This window comes from Ahaetulla prasina, chromosome 2, assembly GCF_028640845.1.
Source record: "Ahaetulla prasina isolate Xishuangbanna chromosome 2, ASM2864084v1, whole genome shotgun sequence".
In the NCBI taxonomy this organism is placed as follows: domain Eukaryota; kingdom Metazoa; phylum Chordata; class Lepidosauria; order Squamata; family Colubridae; genus Ahaetulla; species Ahaetulla prasina.
The window spans coordinates 293,114,105-293,136,754 of record NC_080540.1 but is presented as its reverse complement, the minus strand read 5'-3'; the positions used below and the strand labels follow the sequence as shown (position 1 = coordinate 293,136,754).

At 46.7% G+C, this 22,650-nt stretch overlaps 1 protein-coding gene across 1 annotated transcript in view; it reads right to left on the bottom strand.

Annotated features, from left to right (window-relative positions):
* Positions 1–22,650, bottom strand: part of EPG5 (ectopic P-granules 5 autophagy tethering factor) — a 163,142-nt gene that overhangs the window by 10,341 nt on the left and 130,151 nt on the right. Inside the window, exons 35-42 of the mRNA XM_058171212.1 lie at positions 22,238–22,341; positions 19,239–19,414; positions 18,163–18,348; positions 12,037–12,246; positions 11,051–11,195; positions 8,500–8,742; positions 7,162–7,381; positions 4,094–4,309 (exon numbers count right to left, since the gene is read on the bottom strand). Coding sequence (XP_058027195.1) covers positions 4,094–4,309; positions 7,162–7,381; positions 8,500–8,742; positions 11,051–11,195; positions 12,037–12,246; positions 18,163–18,348; positions 19,239–19,414; positions 22,238–22,341 — 1,500 coding nt within the window. The remainder of the gene's footprint in view (positions 1–4,093; positions 4,310–7,161; positions 7,382–8,499; positions 8,743–11,050; positions 11,196–12,036; positions 12,247–18,162; positions 18,349–19,238; positions 19,415–22,237; positions 22,342–22,650) is intronic.

Sequence of the window (22,650 nt, the reverse complement as noted above, 5' to 3'; positions counted from 1 at the left end):
GAAAAAAAACCCCAAACGGAGCTTAGAAAAAAAGCCCCAAACGAAGCTTCAGAAAAAAAGCCCCAAACGGAGCTTCAGAAAAAAAGCCCCAAACAGAACTTCAGGAAAAAAGCCCCAAACGGAACTTCAGAAAAAAAGCCCCAAACGGAGCTTCAGAAAAAAAAACCTAAACAGAGCTTCAGAGAAAAAGCCCCAAACGGAGCTTAGAAAAAAAAACCCAAATGGAGCTTCAGAGAAAAAGCCCCAAATGGAGCTTCAGAAAAAAAAGCCTCAAACGGAGCTTCAGAAAAAAAGCTCCAAACAGAGCTTTAGAAAAAATGCCCCAAACGGAGCTTCAGAAAAAATGCCCCAAATGGAGCTTCAGAAAAAAAGCCCCAAACGGAGCTTTAGAAAAAAAGCCCCAAATGGAGCTTCAGAAAAAAAAGCCTCAAACGGAGCTTAGAAAAAAAGCCCCAAACGGAGCTTAGAAAAAATGCCCCAAACGGAGCTTCAGAAAAAATGCCCCAAATGGAGCTTCAGAAAAAAAGCCCCAAACGGAACTTAGAAAAAAAGCTCCAAACAGAGCTTTAGAAAAAAAGCCCCAAATGGAGCTTAGAAAAAAAGCCCCAAATGGAGCTTCAGAAAAAAAGCCCCAAACGGAGCTTCAGAAAAAAAGCCCCAAACGGAGCTTAGAAAAAAAGCCCCAAATGGAGCTTCAGAAAAAAAGCCCCAAACGGAACTTAGAAAAAAAGCCCCAAACGGAGCTTTAGAAAAAAAGCCCCAAACGGAGCTTAGAAAAAAAGCCCCAAACGGAGCTTTTGAAAAAAAGCTCCCAAATAGAACTTCAGAAAAAAAGCTTCCAAATAGAGCCTCGGAGGCTTTTTTTCACCTCTGGGAACAGCTGATTAGGGGTATTCCGGGAGGCCAATCCACCTACCAGCTATTTTCTTATTTTCCTCCCCAAAAACTAAGGTGCATCTTATACTCCGGTGCGTCTTATACTCCGAAAAATACGGTAACCCATGATGTTTATTCTACCCAGTTTCCCTGAAAATAGGACCCGAGCAGAAAATAAGGCCTAGCATGAGTTTTCAGGTTGCTCGTAATATAAGCCCTAACCTCCAAAATAAGCCCCAGTTAAGATTGTCAGCCAGATGGATGCATTTAGTACCGTATTTCCCCCCAAAATAAGACCTAACCAGAAAATAAGCCTTTTGGAGCAGGGGTCTCCAAGCTTGGTCCCTTTAAGACTTGTGGACTTCAACTCCCAGAGTTCCTCAGTGTCGTGTCCCACTCCTCCGCTGATGACCGGGTCAGGAAATCCGAATCAGGCGTGCCTCTGCAGCTCTGCCAAAGTCCTAGCAAAGTTCTCAAGGCAGGCAGGAGACCAGAAAGTGATTTCAGCAAGATAAGGTAGACTTTGCCTGACTCAGAGAATGCCAGAAAGCAGATCCTTTATATAGGCCATGGGGTGTGGCTCCATGACTCAGCACTTATCCAGGCCTGCCCCTCCCTTCCTTCTGCTGATGCCGCCTATCAATTCTCCTGAAGCGAGGGTCACTCCAGTCTGCAGCTGTTGGTAATTGACCTTCCTCAGGCTCACATGCTGTGGGGGAGGGGTCGGGGTCTAGTTGCTCCGTTTTCCTGGGCATGGAGCCAGGGCTGGGGGCTGGAGGCGCTTCTTCTTCCTCAGCCTGTCTGGGCATGGAGCCAGGGCTGGGGCCGGGAGGCATGCTAGGACATTCCTCAGTGTTCGGAAGCAGATAAGAAGGCCCCGGCTGCGGGGAAAGCGGACGAGGCACAACACTCAGCCAGCTTTGCTGGCTGAGGGACTCTGGGAGTTGAAGTCCACAAGTCTTAAAGGGACCAAGCTTGGAGACCCCTGTTTTGGAGCAAAAATTAATATGATCCAGTCTTATTTTCAGGGAAACACGGTAGAAACCACTTTGCAAACTGACATACTGTTGCCAGAGTCACATCCACAAGAAGGTAGATGCAGTATACTGGCTCTCATTCAGGATAGACAAAATTAATTCTGAAAGGTGGCTTTCTGGTACCTTCACCCGTTTTAAACCCTCTACAAATGGAAAGGGCCAGAACAATGGCTTTTAAAAGCTATCTGTCACTTCCGCAGACATCTGTCTCCAAGTTCACACAATATAACATAGGAACTTTTATAGAAATTACGTAGAATGATCCTGACCTACGAACTGCAATAGCAATAAGACTTATATACCGCTTCATAGTGCTTTGCAGCCCTCTCTAAGCGGTTTGTAGAGACAGCATATTGTTCCCCAACAATCTGAGTCCTCGTTTTACCGATCTTGGAAGGATGGAAGGCTGAGACAACCTTAGCAGGTCAGGATCAAACTCCTGGAAGTGATCTATCTATCTATCTATCTATCTATCTATCTATCTATCTATCTATCTATCCATCCATCCATCCATCCATCCACTATCTATCCATCCATCCATCCTCTATCTATCCATCCATCCATCCATCCACCCACCCACCATCTATCCATCTATCTATCTATCATCTATCTATCTATCTATCTATCTATCTATCTATCTATCTATCTATCTATCTATTTATCTATCTCTCTATCCTTCCATCCATCCACTATCTACCTCTCCATCTACCTATCTATCCATCCACCATCCACTATCCATCCATCCATCCATCCATCCATCCATCCACTATCTATCCATCCACCCATCCATCCATCCATCCACCCATCTATCCACCCATCCATCCACCCATCCATCCACTATCTATCTATGTATATCTATCTATCCATCCATCTACCTACCTATCCATCCATCTATCCATCCATCTATCTATCATCTACCTACCTACTTAGCCATTCATCTATCCATCTATCTCTCTTACCATCTCTCTACCTATCTATCGCAATAGCAATAGACTTACATACAACTTCACAGTGCTTTACGGCCCTCTCTAAGCGGTTTACGGAGTCGGCCTATTGCCCTCACCAATCTGGGTCCTCATTTTACCAACCTCCGGAGGACGAAAGGCTAAGTCAACCTTGAACCTATCAGAATCTGAATTCTGGGAGTTGAAGTCCATACATCTTAAACTTGCCAAGGAAGTTCGCTTTCCTTTCGTCTAGGAAATTATCCTAGGTATTATCTGTACATCTGTCCAAATGTTTGTCTAAACATCGCTACACTTGATCGCGGGAGAATGAGCAGGTGGTGGGTTTTAAATGGGATCCAATGGAAAATCCCCCTCCGTTAATACGGTTTTGGCAAGCAAGGACAAGGACAAAATCAGTCACTGTGAGCAGTTTGTGTCACAAGAGAAACCACCGTTATTTTTATCCTGGGCAAACTGAAGACTATTTTAATATAAGATAGATTCTCACAGTGGTAGAATTGATTTTTTTTTACTACCGGTTCTGTGGGCGTGGCTTGGTGGGTGTGGTGTGGCTTGGTGGGCGTGGCAGGGGAAGGATACTGCAAAATCTCCATTTCCATCCCACTCCTGGGGGAAGGATATTGTAAAATCTCCATTCCCACCCCACTCCTGGGGGAAGGATACTGCAAAATCTCCATTCCCACCCCACTCCTGGGGGAAGGATACTGCAAAATCTCCATTCCCACCCCACTCCTGGGGGAAGGATACTGCAAAATCTCCATTCCCACCCCACTCCTGGGGGAAGGATACTGCAAAATCTCCATTCCCACCCCACTCCTGGGGGAAGGATACTGCAAAATCTCCATTCCCACCCCACTCCTGGGGGAAGGATACTGCAAAATCTCCATTCCCACCCACCCCTCCTGGGAGAAGGATACTGCAAAATCTCCATTCCCACCCCACTCCTGGGGGAAGGATACTGTAAAATCTCCATTCCCACCCCACTCCTGGGGGAAGGATACTGCAAAATCTCCATTCCCACCCCACTCCAGGGGAAGGATACTGCAAAATCTCCATTCCCACCCCACTCCTGGGGGAAGGATACTGCAAAATCTCCATTCCCACCCCACTCCTGGGGGAAGGATACTGCAAAATCTCCATTCCCACCCCACTCCTGGGGGAAGGATACTGCAAAATCTCCATTCCCACCTTTTTGTCCTCCATGTTTTTTACCTGTTTGATAAAGGAGACTTCCTGCCCAGCCCAATAGCGCCGAGGAGTCCAGAGGTGAGCCTCTCTTCGGCCAGCAGACTCTGGCGGCCTTGCAGAGCTGTCAAGACCCGGATGACCGATTCCATCAAGATGGGATCTTCCTGTTCGGCTTGGAGCAGGCAGAGCTGCAGGATTTTGTGCCACCAAAGGAACAGCTTGGCTTCATCCTTGGCAGAGCTGGGCAGGGAAGCAACCCAGAAAGACACGGTCCGGTTAGAAACCCCCACCAGCTCTCCGTTACCAGCTGCACGGCCTGCACGAGAAGTTAGTTGCAAAATCCAGGGAATGTGTTGGCTAGAAACTTAATTATTTTGCCACCTTTCTTTTGAAAGTTGGAAGGGACAAAGCAGTAAAAGGCATCAGCCTTAGGCATTGTAAGCTGACTGGGTGACTTTAGGCCAAGCACCAGGAGACAGTGAGTTCTAGTTCACCCTTAGACATGAAAGCCAGCTGGGTGACTTTCAGCCAATCACTGAAAGAATTGGAGTTACTGGTCCCGCCTTAGGCATGTAAGCCAACTGGGTGATTTTAGGCCAAGCACCGGGAGACAGTGAGTTCTAGTTCACCCTTAGACATGAAAGCCAGCTGGGTGGCTTTCAGCCAATCACTGAGAGAATTGGAGTTACTGATCCCGCCTTAGGCATGTAAACCAACTGGGTGATTTTAGGCCAAGCACCGGGAAACGGTGAGTTCTAGTTCACCCTTAGACATGAAAGCCAGCTGAGTAGCTTTCAGCCAATCTCTGAGAGAATGTGAGTTACTGGTCCTGCCTTAGGCATGTCCAGTAGTGGCCAAAATTGTGGAAAACATTTGGGGAAAGTGTATTTTTTAAAACTAGCTAATAACACCACTTTTTGGGGGGAGGAGTATCATAAAATTACATACCAGTGGGAAGATAATTTAATCAATAATGTAATATAATAACTTTTATGAAGAGTTTGCTATTAGAATAGCAGTTACAGGATGAAAAGTGAAAGCCGTAGAAAAAACGAGATATACAAAAATGATCCCCATGTCAGTTAATAGTTAGTTGGGTAACCTTTAGCATGAATGCCGGCCTTACAACGTCTTCCCACGGAGTGAACCAAGTATTTGAGTTTTGCAGCTGTTATTCATGGGAAACCAAGATTGAACGATTGCTTCTGTTAACTGGGTTTTATTGCCGGGTCGCTTCTGACTAACAAGTTTCTTTAGTCGGCTCCATAGATTTTCAATTGGGTGAAAGTCTGGGCTGTTCCCAAGCCATTCCAGCAGTGGAATATGAGTGTATCTTGAAACTCCCCCCCAAAAAAGTAGCATTAATAGCCATCAAACCTCAACAATACACTTTCCTCAAAAGGTTTCCACAATTTTGGCCACTACTGTAAGCTGACTGGGTGATTTTAGGCCAAGTACCAGGAGACGTTGAGTTCTAGTCTTGCCTTAGGCATGGAAGCCAGCTGGGTGACTTTGGGCCCGTCCCTTTCTCTCCATCCAACCCCCCTCACAAGATTGTTGTTAATAAGGAAACTAGGATGAGGAGGGAGTATTAAATATGTTTGCCACCTTGGTTTTTTTTATAAAAATAATAATAAAAGGTGGGATGCGAAATAAATACAGGTAGTCCTCGACATACGACCGCCATCGAGGCCCATAATTTATGTGGCTAAGTGAAACTCTTGTTAACGGAGTTTTGCCCCATTTTGCCACCTTTCTCGCCACCGTTGTTAAGCGAATCACTGCAGTTGCTAAGTTAGCAACCCGGTCGTTAAGTGAATCCGGCTTCCCCCTTGACTTTGCTTGTCTGAGGGTCGCAAAAGGGGATTCCACTGACCCCGGGATGCTTCGACCGTCATAAATAGGAAACCGGTTGCCAAGCGTCCGGATTTTTGATCACGTGACCACGGGGACGCTGCCACGGTCGTTAACGGTGAAAAAGCCACTTTTTTCCAGCGCCGTTGTAACTTTGAACGGTCACTAAACGAACTTTTGTAGTTGTAAGTCAAGGACTACTTGTTTGTTTGCCACCTTGGGGTTTTTTTTTTAAAAAAAAATAAAAATAAGAAAGGTGGGATGTAAACAAATCGTTCTGCAGCTGCCTGTAAGGAAATTCAGGGGAAGCAACGGAAACAGGAGAGAGGGAGGGAGGGAGAGGGAGGGGAGGGAGAGGGGAAAGGGGAGGAGGAGGAGGGAGGAAAGGAAGAGAAAGAGGGGGAGGAAGGAGAGAGAAAGAAGGAGAGGGAGAGGAGGAGGGAGGAGAGAGAGGGAGGAGGAGGAGGGGAGAGAGGGAGGGAGGGAGAGAGACGGGGGAAAAGGAAGACAGAGAAGAGAGAGGGGGAGGGGGAGGGAAGGAGAGAGAGGGGGGAGGAAGGAAGATAGAAAGAAGGAGAGGGAGAGAGAAAGAGGGAGAGAGAGGAGGGAAAGGAAGAGAGAGGAGAGGGAGAGGGATAGAGAGAGAGGGAGGGAGGGAGAGGGGAGAAAGGAAGACAGAGAAGAGAGAGAGGGAGAGGGAGAGAGAGGGAGGGGGAGAGGGAGGGAGGGGGAGGGGAAGAGGGAAGGAGGGGGAGAGAGGGAGAGAGAGAAAGAGAGAAAGAGGGAGAAAAAGAGAGGGAGGAGGAGGGAGAAGGGTATTTCGTTAGCATTTAGAACAGGGGTGTCAAACTCAATTTCATTGAGGGCTGCATCAGGGTTGCGTTTGACCTCCGGGGGGGGGGCAGGGGGGGCGTGGCCAGGGGGGGCGTGGCCAGCTCGACATCACTCGTCACCACTCGTGTCGGGAGGCACCTGTGCATCTGTCAGCGAAAGCACAGAGCGCTCTGTAGGCCCGAGCGCTCTGCAGGCAAAACGGGCTCCTGAGCTGCGCTTTCGCTGGCAGATGCGCCGCCGGGCCGGTCCTTCGCTGTTTCTAGGGCGGCCCCCGCAGGTCAGATCTAAGTACCCCACGGGCCGCATCCGGCCCCTGAGCCTTGACTTTGGCACCCTTGATTTAGTAGCTCAGTAGACAAGAATCCTGCCCGTTACGTGGAGCTTTAAGTCCTATACGGATCTACCTGGGATACACCTGTTCCAACCACTTGCTTAGAGTTAAGAGCACTCTCATTTCGTTGGTTAGTGTCCGCTCAACCTTCAGCTGCTGCAGGGTGTAAACATGCAGGGTTAGGTAGCCTCCCAACGAAAGGGACTCTTGAAGGAAGTCTTCGGCTGCGAGTTCTGGAACCTGCAAGGAGGCCACGATTGGTCCCCAGCCCAAATCTTGGTTGAGAGGAGGGTCTTCATCCCAAAAAAAGAGGCAGAAATGGTGTGGAGGGAGAGAAGAGGAGGATAAAAGAAAAGAAAAGCTGTTAGTGGAACTCATCCAGGCAATGGTGAATAGCATAGCAATCAATCAATCAATCAGAATAAAGCTGGAAGGGATCTCAAAAGCCATCTAGTCCAACCCCCTGCTGAAGCAGGAGACCCTATACCATTTCAGACCAATGGCTGCCTAGTCTCTTCTTAAAAATCTCCAGTGATAGGACTCCCACAATTTCTGGAGGCAAGCTGTTCCACTGGTTAATTGTTCTTGTTAGGAAGTTTCTCCTTAATTCCAGGTTGCTTGTTACCTCAACAGAATGAGTGAGCTGGAAGGGACCTTAAAGTTCCATTCAGTTGCCCGGACTCCACCCGACAAGGGATTTTGGGGTCATTAAAAGATGATGATGATTGTGGTCATAAATCGAGGACTACTGTATGCCGGGGGTGAAATCTAAACATTTTCCCTACCGGTTCTGTGGGTGTGGCTTAATTGGTGGGTGTGGCTTGGTAGTCAGGTGACTGAATGGGCATGGCCAATAATAATAAATAATAAAAATAATAAAAGTATACAAAACTTGGGAGTGCACCGGTCTACCTTCTTTAAAAATAGAGGCACCGGTCTACTAATTGCCTTTTTTTGGGAGGCACCGGTCTACCTTCTTTAAAAATAGAGGCTACTAGCCGCCTACAGGGCTGATCAGCTGTAGTGCGGCCCATTGAAGCACCTCAGCAGTCATTTAAGGCCGTTTGCAGCTATATCACCACCGAGAGCTTCGGGGACAGAGAAGAGGAACAGCAAGGTGTGGGGACAAGGATTTTTGCTGCTGGTTCTCCGAACTACCCGCCCCCATCGCTACCGGATCGCGCGATCCAGTCCGAACCAGGAGCATTTCACCCTTGCTGTATGCGAGCCAGCATCTCTCTTGGAGTAACCAGAGTTTGACAAGTGTATCAGAACTGATTGTCAACTTTAAGGATGATCATTAATATCAGGAAAAATAAGACTGGTTCCATAGAGGGGGGGAAAAAAGACAAGAGCGGCAACTCGGAAGTCCCAGCATGCGATCTGCGGGGAAGGAAGCCACATCTCTCACCTTCGTTAAAGTAGGCAGCGACACAGGCCTCCATCGTCATGGCCATGTGACGGACAGAGGCCAAACTCTGACAAGAGGCTCTTAAGAGGGGCATCACCCCTAAGCCACGCATTGTGCCATCAATCCAGCGGCACAGGCAAACCAGGAGAGATTCTGCCGAGGAGGCACTGGCGTTGTTGATCACCATCAGGGCTTCGGCAAAGAGGCTGGTTAAGGACACATTGCGAACCTGGACATCGGCGCCTGCAAAGCAAAGTTGAAAAACAGTTGAGAACTAAAGGAACTTTTATATATATATAAAATATATAGGGGCCTCTGTGGCTCAGACTGCTAAGACAGTCTGTTATTAACAGCAGCTGCTTGCAATTACTGCAAGTTCAAGTCCCAGCAGGCCCAAGTCCCAGCAGGCCCAACTTCCCCCCCGGTTTACGCCAATTGCCTGACCTTCGGACCTTCCGCCGGGAACTGAAAACTTATTTATTTATACAAGCGGGACTGGCCTGATTTTTAAATTTTAAATTTAAATTTTAAACTTTTAATGGTAATTTTATTGGGTATTTTTATGGTTAATCGACGGTTTTAATTTGGCCTTTTATTGAATAAGTTTTTTTAATTGTTATTTTAATATGTATATTAATTGTTTTAAATGAAGGCTGTACACCGCCCTGAGTCCTTCGGGAGAAGGGCGGTATAGAAGTTTGATAAATAAATAAATAAATAAATAAATAAAGGTTGACTCAGCCTTCCATCCTTTATAAGGTAGGTAAAATGAGGACCCAGATTGTTGGGGGCAATAAAAGTTGACTTTGTATATAATATGCAAATGGATGAAGACTATTGCTTGACATAATGTAAGCCGCCCTGAGTCTTCGGAGAAGGGCGGGATATAAATGCAAATAATATATATATTATATAAATACATACATATTATATAAATAAATACATATTATATAAATACATACATATTATATAAATAAATACATATATATGTATTTGTTTTCTGAGGTTTTCGCGGGTGTTTGTATGTAGGTCTTTGGTTATTCGGGTCTCAGCAGAATTGGAAGTGTCTTGGCAGCGTTTGCGAAGTCTCATTCGTCATCTTCAGGTTTCAGCTTCGTGGTTCTGGGAGCAATAAAGCACGAAGCTGAAGCCTGAAGATGACAAATGAGACTTCGTCGAAACGTTGCCAAGACACTTCCAATTTTACGCGGGAGAAAACCCGAATAACCAAAGACCTACATATATATGTATGTATGTATGTATGTATGTATGTATGTATGTATATGTATATATATATACATTTTTTTTAATGTACATAAGTATTTAACAGACGGTGTATTGTGTGGGTCGTTTTACATATATAATGACAACAACAACAACAAATCAAGAAATTGCAGTAACACCAGCGGAATCCTGCAATAACACCAGCAAAACTGCAAAAAAAAAAAATGCACTACTCGGAACATCCTATATTTTAAGAAGATACTTGGTTGAGGCAGCGCAGTGGTTAGAGTGCAGGACTGCAGGCTACTTCATCTGACTGCTAGCTGCAGTTCAGCAGATCAAATCTCATCAGGCTCAAGGTGGACTCAGCCTTCCATCCTTCCGAGGTGGGTAAAATGAGGACCCAGATTGTTGGGGGCCATAGGCTGACTCTGTAAACTGCTTAGAGAGGGCTGTAAAGCACTATGAAGCGGTATATAAGTGCTATTGCTATACCTAGGACGCTGGCAGCAACCTGTATCAACCATTAGCACCAGTCAATCGTATTTGTGACACAGTTTTAAATGTCCAGTTGACTGAGGTTCATGTTTAATGAATAAAAGAGATAATAATAGTAGTAACAGCGGAACTGCAAAAAACTGCGCTGCTCGGAACATGATATATTTTAAGAAGATACTTGATTGATACCTAGGACGCTGGCAGCGACCCGTATCAACCATTACCAACAGTCAATCGTATTTGTGACACAGTTTTAAACGTCCAGTTAACTGAGTTTCACGTTTAATGAATAAAAGAGATAATAATCATCTTTACTTGTATGTAATAATATTCTTCCAACTTCTAATTTCTATTTTTGTTATTTAACCATTGGTAAAACAGATCCCAAGTTAAAAAATATTCTGTGACTCCTTTATCTTTAATGTCAACCTATCCATTTCTGCACAATTTAATATTTTTTAAATTAGATTTTCACGGGAAGGAATTTCCTCATTATTCCAATGTTGTGCAAATACAGAACTAAGGGAACTTCTGAGTCGCGGGCTAAAGGTCTGGTTGAGAAAGAGGCTTCCTTTGGAATGGTTGGGAGATAACAGTCTGTAGAGATTCTCAGTCACCCAGGTTGTGGTTGTGCAAAAGGTGCTTTTTCAAGAGGCAACTGGACTTTCTGGTTTTTTCTTGGAAGATGTTTCGTTTCTGATCCAAGAAGCTTCTTCAGCTCTGACCGGATGGTGGGGAATGGAAGGATTTTATCCTCCTTGCAGACAGCTGGTCATCACGCCCAACTCTCCACCCCACTCAACTCAAGTGCAGTTTTCTCAGGACCCACCTGGGGGATTGAAGATGGCAATATCATCCAGCAGTTTTGAGAATTCCTGCTCCAGGGCTGCTGAAGAAATTGTCCCATTTTGTTCCAGAAGACCAAGGAAGCGGACAACTTGCCGAATGAAGGCTTGGCACTTGAGGCTGGCATCCTAAAGGGAGGAGAAAGACAATGAAGGGTACTCCCTCCCTCACTCCTCCAATGGAATCTGGAGGGGGGGGCAGGAAAGAAAGAAAGATTTTGCTGGGAGGGAGGGAGGGAGAGAGAGAGAGAGGAAGGGAGAAAGAGAGAAAGAAAGAAGGAAGGAAGGAAGGAAGGAGGGAGGGAGGGAGGGAGGGAGGGAGGGAGGGAGGAAGGAAGGGAGGAAGGGGGAGAGAGAAGAAAGAAAGAAAGAAAGAAAGAAAGAAAGAAAGAAAGAAAGAAAGGAAGGAAGGAAGGAAGGAAGGAAGGAAGGAATGACGGAAGGACCGAAGGGAGGGAGAGAAGAAAGAAAGAAGGAGGAAGGAAGGAACGAGGAAAGAGAAAGAAAGAGAGAAAGAGAGAGAGAAAGAAAGAAAGAAGAGAGAAAGAAAGAAAGAAGGAAGGAAAGAAAGAAAGAAGAAAGGAAGGCAGGCAGGAAGGAAGTGGGGAGAGAAGAAAGAAAGAAAGAAAGAAAGGAAAAGGAAGGAAGGAAGGAAAAGAAGAAAAAAAAAGGAAGGGAGGGAGGAAAGGGGAGAGAGAAGAAAGAAAGAGAGAGAGAGAGAGAGAAGAAGAAGGAAGGAAGGGGGAGAGAGGGAGAGAGAAAGAAAGAGAAAGAAAGAAAGAGGAAGGAGGGATGGGGAAGAGAGAAGAGAGAGAGAAAGAAAGAAGAAGAAGAAGGAAGGAAGGAAGGGGGAGAGAGAAGAAAGAGAGAGAAAGAAAGAGAGCCAGAGAAAGAGAGAGAGAGAGAGAGAGAGAGAGAGAGAGAAAGAAAGAAAGAAAGAAAGAAAGAACCAACCAACCAACCTACTTACAAGGTGCCCACTGCTGTCCAAAGAGGTGCTGAAGCCGGCAGACACCTTCAAGAGCTTCACCACCAGTTCAGCGGCCGGTTCCTTGGCCAGAAGGATGGCGGGGGGGTAGTGGCTGTTGAAGTAACCCAGGATGCTCCGATAGGACACGATGCTGATGTGCTGCCAGGGAAGGGAGCTGGTCTGGCCCAGGAGGTTGAGCAGCGGAGATTGCTGGAGGAGAAGAGAAGAGAAGAGAAGAGAAGAGAAGAGAAGAGAAGAGAAGAGAAGAGAAGAGAAGAGAAGAGAAGAGAAGAGAAGAGAAGAGAAGAAAAGAGAAGAGAAAACGGGTGTTTCATTCATGGCCCTTTCTCCTCACTCTTACAGGTAGCCTTCCTTCTTTCAACAACCACAACTGAAAGAATTTCAGTCGCAAATTTCAACTATAGCCCTGGTGGCGCAGTGGTTAGGATGCAGTATTGCAGGCTAATTCTGCCAACAGCCTGGAGATCGATCCTGACAGTGCTCAAGGTTGACTCAGCCTTCCATCCTAACTAAGTCGGTAAAATGAGGAGCCAGATAGTTGGGGCAGCACAAGGCTGACGTAAACTGCCCAGAGACTGCGGTAAAGCACTGTAGGGCCTTATTTATAAGCCTAAGTGCTAGTGCTAATTTCCATTCCAATTTTACAACTTCAATCCCCCAATTGGAACAGAGCTGGAAGGGACCTTGGAGGTCTTCTAGTCCAACCCCCTGCTCAAGCAGGAGACCCCAGACCAGTGGTGGAGAACCTTTTGGGCACCGAGTGCCCAAACCGGAACACGCGTCCATGTGCGTGCGCCAGAGCGCCGGAAACTCAAAAGACCAGCTGGATGGCACACGCATGCTGTTTTTTTGGGGCCTTTTTCGGGACATTTTCAGGCCGTTTTTGGGAGCCATATTTCAGACGTTTTCTGAGGCGTTTTCAGGCCGTTTTTCAGAAACCAGAAGAACAGCTGGCGATGGCGCGCACGCCCACAGAGAGGGCTCTGCGTGACACCTCTGGCACGCGTGCCATAGGTTCGCCATCACGACCCTAGACCAGGGGTCTCCAACCTTGGCCACCTTAAGCCTGGAGGACTTCAACTCCCAGAATGCCCCAGCCGCCAAGTTGAAGTCCTCCAGGCTTAAAGTGGCCAAGGTTGGAGACCCCTGCCCTAGACCATTTCAGACAAGTGACCGTCTACAGCAGTGATGGCTAACCTTTTTGCCATCGTGTGCCAAAAATGGGGGGGGCACATGGGGGGGGGGGGGCGTGCATGCGCGTGCCCATAATTCAATGGGCCCACCCCCCACACATGCGCACGCAAGCCCCCCACACTAGGCCCATTTTTCACCCTCCCCAGGCTCCAGAGGCTTTCTTGGAGCCTGGGGAGGGCAAAAACAGCCTTCTCCACTCCCACTGGAAGCCCTCCAGAGGCTGGAAATGGCCCATTTCTCAACTTCCAGGGGGATTGGAAGCCCCGTTTTTTGCTCTCCCCAGGCTCCCGAGGCTTTCTAGGAGCCCGGGGAGGGGTGAAAATGGCCTCGTCCCGAGAAACCCCTTTTATTTAATTTACAGTGAATTCCTCTCCAGCAAAGTCTTTCCTCTCCCACAGTCTTTCAAGATAGTTCACAGTTACCGACCTTTATCAGGCTTGGAGAGTGGCCAGGCTGATATATTTCAGCTGCTGCAATACTTGGCAAGAATGCCGTAATGAACTAATTATGTCCTGCAAACTGCACTCCCCTATCACTCCTCTTTTACTTCCTCTTGGAGGGGCCGTTCATCATCCACCTGTGGCCTTACTCCCAAGTCGACCCTTGTTCTTTAGCTGTTCCCTTCGTCTGGCAACTCGGCGCATGCGCACACCGGGAACAGGCTCCAGCTGTTCGTCTGCCTCACTGATGTCTGACTTCAATGGCAGCTGATAACTGGCATACGGCCCTGGCCCCCTCTCTGCCTCTAACGCAGAGCCCTCATCAGAGCCTTCCCAAGACTCCAGGACTGGCCCATGTTCCTCCCCAAACTCTTCACTGTCCAAATCTGCTGCCAGATCTGCTGGCGGGCCACAACACATGGGGCGATGGCGCATGTGCCAGCAGAGAGGTTCGCCATCATGGGCTTAAGAGAGTTCACGGAAGACTCTATTCAGGATAAAGAGTTAACAGGTAGAGAGCCAAGGAGGGTGTGGAAAACAGTTGAGTGACACAAGAGCTTTTTCTAGATCGAGATTCCTTACGGAAACGTAGGATGAGAGTGCACAAAAATGTCAATTACAGGAAAATCCTCACTGCGGGGATGTTGGGAGAGGCATCCCGGGGTTTCCTTCTTTTCCGTGAATACAAACTCCGGCAGCTTAAATCCTCACCGCTTTTCTTCTAGCTTTTAAGTGTCTTTAAGAAGGCATGAAACAAATCCAGGGGACATTACGCTATTGTCTAGCTACGTGCGATTAGAGACAGAATCCTTCTAAGCCGTTGAGAATCGTCAGCAGGAAAGCCCTCTCGTCTTCTGCCTTACTTGGAAACTTCCCCAAGAGCTAAATCTGTTTGAGTAGTGAAGCAAGGAAGCTTCCGGGCAAGGTCTGAGTTCGGTCCAACACAACTTCAAGGAGAGAAGCAACCTAGAACTAAGGAGAAATTTCCTGATAGTGAGAACAATGAATCAGTGGGAAAACTTGCCTCCAGAAGTTGTGAATGCTCCAACACTGGAAGTTTTTAAGACGATGCTGGATAACCATTTGTCTGAAGTGATGCCTAAACAGGGGGTTGGACTAGAAGACCTCCAAGGTCCCTTCCATCTACTCTACTCTATGCTATTCCCACAATGGCGAACGTACGGCAGGCGTGCCAGAGGTAGCACACAGCGCCCTCTCGGATGGCACATGAGCCGTTGCATGCGTGCGTGCCTCCCGCCGGCCAGCTGGTCTTCAGGTCTCCTGCTGCACATGTGCGGGGGACAGGGTGCGTGTGGGAGGCGCGCATCTGCAGTGGGGGCAAGACGCATGGGGGGGTGGGGCACATATGCACAGGGAGCGTGCAGGGGTGGGGCGCATGCACGGGGGCCACACGTCCATTGCATTTTGGGGTTTTCAGCACACATGTGCGCATTTGCACGCATGCGCCTGCACTTGGGGCACTCGGTATAGAAACGGTTAGCCATCACTGCTCTATTCTCTCTTCTATTCTCTATTAGTTTCTATTTTCTATTATTTTCTGTTTTCTATTTTCTATTATTTCCTATTTTCTATTCCATTCCACTCCACTCCACTCTCCACTCCACTGCTATGTTGTGTTGTGCTGTGCTATGCTGTGCTGTGTGGTTCTGTTCTGTTCTGTTCTGTTCGATTCTATCTTTGTGAGTTCTTCAAAGCCCAGCTTGACCCCTTATCAGCTCCGGTCCTCCCAAATCCAAGAAGATCAATGCAAACTGATGGGTTTAACCAGATTCTGGGAATCTCCCAGTGATCTCAAGGGCTTCCCCTTCACTTGTCACGTTGGTTTGTTTTTCAAACTGGAAGAAAACCCGAAAAGAAGGTTCTGTACCCTCCCAAACATCTGCTTAAACCAGAAAGCTTAAACCAAGAGTTAAGACTCGAGCCCAGTTTATCTGACTGGCTTTGGGCATAAAGAGAAGACTTGGTGAGCTTCCCATTTAGACAGGTGATGGGGAGGTTTCAAGCCAAGGGCATTTATTTATTTATTTATTTATTTATTTATTTATTTATTTATTTATTTATTTATTTATTTATTCATTCATTCATTCATTCATTCATTCATTCATTCATTCATTCACATTTTTATACCGCCCTATCTCCCAAGGGACTCAAGGCGGTGTACAGCCTGGTAAAAAACATACATATAAATACAGAATAAAACATCAATTAAAAAACTTATTAAATAAGGCCGAATATTTAAAAATAGCAATAAAAATAATAAAACCCCGTTAAAACCAAATTCAAAATTTAAAATTCTAGTCCAATCCTGCGCAAATAAATAGATGTGTCTTAAGCTCGCGGCGAAAGGTTCAAAGGTCAGGAAGTTGGCGAAGTCCTGGGGGAAGTTCGTTCCAGAGGGTGGGAGCCCCCACCGAAAAGGCCCTTCCCCTGGGCGTCGCCAGTCAGCACTGCCTGGCCGACGGCACCCTGAGGAGTCCTTCCCTGTGAGAGCGCACGGGTCGGTGAGAGGCAATCGGTGGCAGCAGACGGTCCCGTAAGTAACCCGGCCCTATGCCATGGAGCGCTTTGAAGATAATTACCAGACTTTTCTTGAGTCTGTGTGAATAGGACCTTCCATCCAAAGGAGATAAACTCAAAAAGATCCAGAATAGATTCTAAATGTAATTGAATTTAATGTTTAATTAAAGCACCACGATCAAGATTGCCCTCCCCGTTGTTTAACCTGCTCTCTACCAGAAAAATTGGAACATAGGGAAGGGAAGGGACCTTGGAGGTCTTCTAGTCCAGCCCCTTGTTCAATGATTCCTTTATCAGAAGCACCAGCAGCCCCAGCAAAAAGTTTCTCTCTTACAGCAGGTTAATAGGTTTGCCCGGCCGGGATACGAATAGTTGTCTGCCACATCTATTCATCTCCGGCCGCTGCCTTTTATTTTTAAAGCTAAGGGTGGAGTTTTGTTAACAGTGATGATGTCAGCTTTGGAAGCCATATTAGGCCGGAAGCTTTTGTGGTGCCACTTCCTCCTGTGTGGGAAAGTAGGAGTGGGGGGGATTTAGAAGAGGGGTTGTCTTTAGACATAATAGCATAATCTTCCTGTCGGTCAAGGTCAGGCCGATCCTGCATCTGGAGGAGGAGCGGTCGGAGTGCTGTCTCGAGATGGGACGGATGGCGATTGGAGCATGTGATCGACTGAGGAGTCAGGGGATGGTTTTGGGGTTTTTTTGATTTACTCAGGGAAAACCCGGAAGTCTCAGATTCGGGTTTTCCCAGATGTGCCAGTTTACCTATCCTAGTAAATGGAACTTTGAAAGATGCTTGCTTCGGAGTTTTTACTTGGAGTTGCGGGTTTTTTTCTGGAACGCTGACAGGTGGCTCTTCCGTCCCGAGGACTAGCCCATAGATTTCCATTGCTCTCCTCTCCTCTGCCTTCCGCGCATCCGTTCCCTCTTCCCCTTCAGAGCTCTCAGGTGTCAGCTTTGGAAGCCATGCTAGGCCGGAGGCTTCCACGCTGCCACTGTGTGGGAAAGTAGGAGGGGGGGGATTTGGTAGAAGGGGCCATTAGACATAACAACATTCTTCCTGCCGGTCAAGGTCAGGCCGAGCCTACATCTGGAGAAGGAGTGGCCGGAGTGATGTCTCCAGATGGGATGGTTGGCGATTGGAGCATGTGATCGGCAGAGGGATCAAGGGGGGGGGGTGGTTTTGGGGTTTGTCTTACTGAGGAAAAACCCGGATCCCCAGATTCGGAGCTTCCCCAGTTTACTTATGCTAATAAAAGAATTTTGAAAGATGTTGGCTTTGGAGTCTTTTCTGCAGGAGGGAGGTTTTCTGGAACGCTGACATCAGGGTTGCCTTGATACTGACCCTGACTCCCATGCCACCCCCTCCTCCTCCTCCTCTGATTCACCTGCTGGAGGGGCTGGCATCTGACAGGCCACAACACCCTTGTTCAAGGCAGGATACTGCTAAACAAATAATTCCCTCAACACTGTCAAACTATTCACTAAATCTGCACTACTATTAATCTTCTCATCGTTCCCATCACCAATCTCTTTCCACTTATGACTGTAACTCTGTTGCTGGCAATCCTTATGATTTATATTGATATATTGACCATCATTTGTTTTGTAAATGTTGTACCTTGATGAAGGTATCTTTTCTTTTATGTACACTGAGAGCATATGCACCAAGACAAATTCCTTGTGTGTCCAATCACACTTGGCCAATAAAAAATTCTATTCTATTCTATGAGCCCAAAAGCTTGATAGAATAAACTTTTGATCCTGATAACCGATTCAGAGCGCATCCTGCAACACTGTCCTGGGACAGATGTATCTCGCTTCTGTCAAAATACATACAGAGGAAGACGTCTCTGCTATCGAGAAGATTCGATGGATGTGTCCCAGAAGCCACCAGGAGTCGAGCGCGCATATAGTGGGGGATATTGCTTACCTCTTTGGTGATCAGTTCTTCCTCTTTGGCCAGCAGGATCACCATATAGAGTAGGCACACGATCAGGCTGTGGGTGTCCGGGGGTGGGGTGGGATCCCAGGCGTCGGCCAAGACACTGACCCAGTTGATCTCACACAGCACGGAGCCCAGGAACAGGAAACAACTCTTGGGGCTGCCTCTTTCTACCTAGGACCAAAAGAAAAAAAAAGGAAAAAGGGAGGGAAAGGGGCAAGGAGAAAGGAAGGAAAATAGGGAGGGAGAAAGGAAGAAAGAAAGGAAAAGAAAGGAAAGGAAAGAAAAGAAAGGAAGGAAGAGAAAGGAAAATAGGGAGGGGGAGGGAGGGAGGGAGGAAGAAGAGAGGAGGAGGAAAGTAAATAGGAGGAAGGAAAAAGGAAAGGAGGAAAAAGGGAGGGAGGAAAGGAGGGAGGAAGGGAGGAAGGAAAAGAGGGAGGAAGGAGGAAGGAAAAGAGGGAGGGGGAGGAAGGAAGGAAAATAGGAAGGAAGAAAAAAGGGAGGTGGGAGGGAGGAAGGGAAGGAAGGAAAAGAGGGAGGAAGGAAGGAAGAAAGGAGGAAAAGGAGGGAGGAGGGAGGAAGGAAAAGGGAGGAGGAGGAAGGAAGGAAGGAAGGAAGGAAGGAAGGAAGGAAGGAAGGAAGGAAGGAAATAAGGAGGGAGAGGGAGGGAGGGAGGGAGGTAAAGAGGGAGGGAAGGAAGGAAGGAAGGAAGAAAAGAAAGGAAGGAAGGAAGGAAAAGAAGGAAGAAAGGAAAGCCTTCAGTAAAACCACGATCCCTCCCATCCCTCTGTTTTTTCTATTTGGCTCCTCCTTCCAAACAACCTTTTCCACAAACCACCAAGCCGATTGTCCTTGCTGTACTGTTTTTTTTTTTCCCCCTGTTCAATGAACTCCTGCCCTCCATCTTCTGGCCTTGATGGGTCCCACACAAAAGAGATTTTTTTAAAAGCCTCGGATGATTTGAAGGCGTGAGGAGGAAGGTCGGACTTTAAGCGAGGCATCCTTTCCTTCCTCCCAGCGTTCCTTCTCTGCCTGCGTTGTGCTCCCCAGCCGTAAGCAATTACCTGGAAGAATTTCTCCATGAGGAGCTGATCCGGATAAACTTCCTTCCACGGCAGGCGGCCCAATTCCGTGTGGAATAGGTGAAGGATGTGCTCCGGCATTTTGGGTGCTGTGTACGACTCACAATAATGCATCACCAGAAGCCAAAGGATTCCGGGGTCGCTTGGCAGCACCTTATCTACGACAACAACAACAACAACAAAATATTGTTGGAATATTGGATTCAGTTTTGGTCGCCAAAATGTAAAAAAGATGTGGAGACTCTTGAAAGAGTGCATAGAACAGCAACCAAGATGATGAGGGGACTGGAGGATAAAACATATGAAGAACGGTTGCTGGAATTGGATATGTCTCGTTTAATGAACAGAAGGACTAGGGGAGACTTGATAGCAGTGTTCCAATATCTCAGGGGCTGCCCCAAAGAAGAGGGAGTCAAGCTATTCTCCAAAGCACCTGAGGCCAGGACAAGAAGCAATGGGTGGAAACTGATCAAGGAGAGAAGCAACTTAGAACTAAGGAGAAATTTCCTGATAGTTAAAACAATGAATCAGTGGAACTACTTGCCTGCAGAAGTTTTGAATGCTCCAACACTGGAAATATTTAAGAAAAGGTTGGATAACCATTTGTCTGAAAAGGTGTAGGGTTTCCTGCCTGGGCAGGGGGTTGGACTAGAAGACCTCCAAGGTCCCTTCCAATTCTTGTTATTATTATTATTAAAAAAAGACAATGAATAGAAACAGCCCAGCCTTCAAGAAATCTAAAGGCAACAACCAAAATCACAAGAAATTTCCTTTTCTTTCTCAACACCGATATATTGTGGAAGGGATTGTAGGAATAAGGGAAACTTTCGCCAGAACAATAGTACTTTCTCGAAAGACTTCACCAGTCGGGAGTGTTGGGAGTTGTAGTCAGGGGTGAAATGCTCCCGGTTCAGACCGGATCGTCCGATCTGGTAGCAATGGTGGCAGGTGGTTCGGAGAATCGGTAGCAAAAATCCCTGCCCACCCCCCCATGCCCAGCTGAGCCGCGCGATCATCAGAGGTTATTTTTTTTAACTTTTAAAAGCATTTTTTCTTCGGGCGAAAAAATGCTTTTAAAAGTTTTTTTTAAAAGCCTCTGACAATTGCACAGCTCAGCTGGGATCATCAGAGGCTTTTAAAAGGAATTTTTCTACAACCTCTTCCACCGAAGAGGTTCTAGAAAAAATGCTTTTAAAAATAAATACATAAATAAAATTGGCCATGCCCACATTACCCCACCACTATCAAGCCACGCCCACAGAACCGATAGTAACACATTTTACATTTCACCACTGGTTGTAGTCCTATTACTTAACAGAATAACGAAATAACAGAGCTGGAAGGGACCTTAGAGGTCTTCTAGTCCAACCCCCGTTTAGGAAAGAAACCCTATGTAATTTCAGACAAATGGTTGTCCAATCTCTTCTTAAAAACTTCCAGTGTTGGAGCATTTACAACATCTGGAGGCAAGTTGCTCCACTGATTAATTGTTCTCACTGTCAGGAAATTCTTCCTTAGTTCTAGGTTGTTTCTCTCCTTGATTAGTTTCCACCCATTGCTTCTTGTCCTGCCTTCAGGTGCTTTGGAAAATAGTTTGACTCCCTCTTCTTTGTGGCAGCCCCTGAGATATTGTAACGCTGCTATCAGAATGTCCCTGCACGGGTTATTGAGGGAGCGGTTCGGAGCTCCCACGTAACACCTATCCTGCCCAGACTGCACTGGCTACCTGTTGTTTTCCTGGTGCGCTTCAAGGTATTGGTTACCACCTTTAAAGTGCTCCATGGCTTAGGACCAGGCTACTTACGGGACCGTCTACTGCCGGCCTCTATCTCCCAGCGTCCGGTGCGTTCCCACAGAGAGGGACTCCTCAGGGTGCTGTCAGCCAAACAGTGTCGACTGGCGGCCCCCAGGGGAAGGGCCTTCTCTGTGGGGGCTCCTACCCTGTGGAACAAGCTTCCCCTCGGGCTTCGACAACTACCTGACCTTAGGACCTTTCGCCGCGAACTTAAAACCTATTTATTTCGTATGGCTGGACTGGCCTGATTTTAAATTCTAAATTTTAAATTTTAATTGAATTTTGATGGGTTTTAAATTTCTGTAATTTTATGGGGTGTAATGTTATTTTAAATTTTCTGGCAAATTTGAATCAGTTTTTTAAGGGTTGTTTTAATTATGGTGTATGTTTCTGTTTGTATTTTATTTGCCTGTTCACCGCCCTGAGTCCTTCGGGAGAAGGGCGGTATACAAATTAAAACATTATTATTATTATTATTATTATTATTATTATTATTATTATTATTATTATTATCATCATCATCATCATCATCATCATCATCATCATCATTATCATGTCTCCCCTAGTCCTTCTTTTCATCAGACTAGACATACCCAGTTCCTGCAACCGTTCTTCATATGTTTTAGCCTCCAGTTCCCTAATCATCTTTGTTGCTCTTCTCTGCACTCTTTCTAGAGTCTCCGCATCTTTTTTACATCGTGGTGACCAAAACTGAATGCAGTGTAGTCTTACCAAGGCATCATAAAGCGGTACTAGCACTTCACGTGACCTTGATTATATCCGTCTATTAAGGCAGCCTAGGACTGTGTTGGCTATTTTTGGTGCCAGCTTCCAGTTTGAGAAGGCTAAATTACAGGCGAGAACTGATAGAAAAGAATATTTGTAGCTCAGGTTGAAATGAGGGGTTGCTTGGTGCTCTCTGAGCTTGGTTGCTTTCTTGCACACGTTTCATCACCAAACTAGGCAGCACCATCAGAGCTAACACTCACTAGCACTGATGGTGTTACCTAGTTTGGTACTGAAAAGTCTGTAAAAAAACAACCAAGCTCAGAGAGTACCAAGGACCCGGTACAGGCGATAATAATTTTTTTAAAGGCGGAATTAGTCCAGATCTGTGACATAAGGAGCTACCTTATAAGTGTCTCACCCATGAAGCCACCGAGATCCCAGCGCTCAATCTTCTTACCTTTAAAACCTGTGTGTAAAACGGCTACGCTGGATGCAAACAATTCCACCATCGTTGATGCAATGGAGGAGTCACTTTCCAGCCATGGATAGCAGCGCTGTTTGCTAGAGAGAGAAAAGAGAGGAGGGGAGAGAGGAGAGAGAGGGGAGGAAAGAAGGGAAGGGAAAAGAGGAGAGGGGAGAGGGCAGGAGAGGGGAGAGGGGAGAGAGAGAATAGAGGGGAGAGGGAAGGAGAGGAGAGGTGACAGGAGAGAGAAGAGGAAAGAAGGAAGGGAAGGGAAAAGAAGAGAGAGAAGAGGAGAGAGGAGAGGGAGGAGAGAAGAGAGGGAGGGAGAGAAGAGAGAGGAAGGAGGGGAGAGAGAGAGAGGAGAGGTGACAGGACAGAGAGAGAAGAGGAAAGAAGGAAGGGAAAAG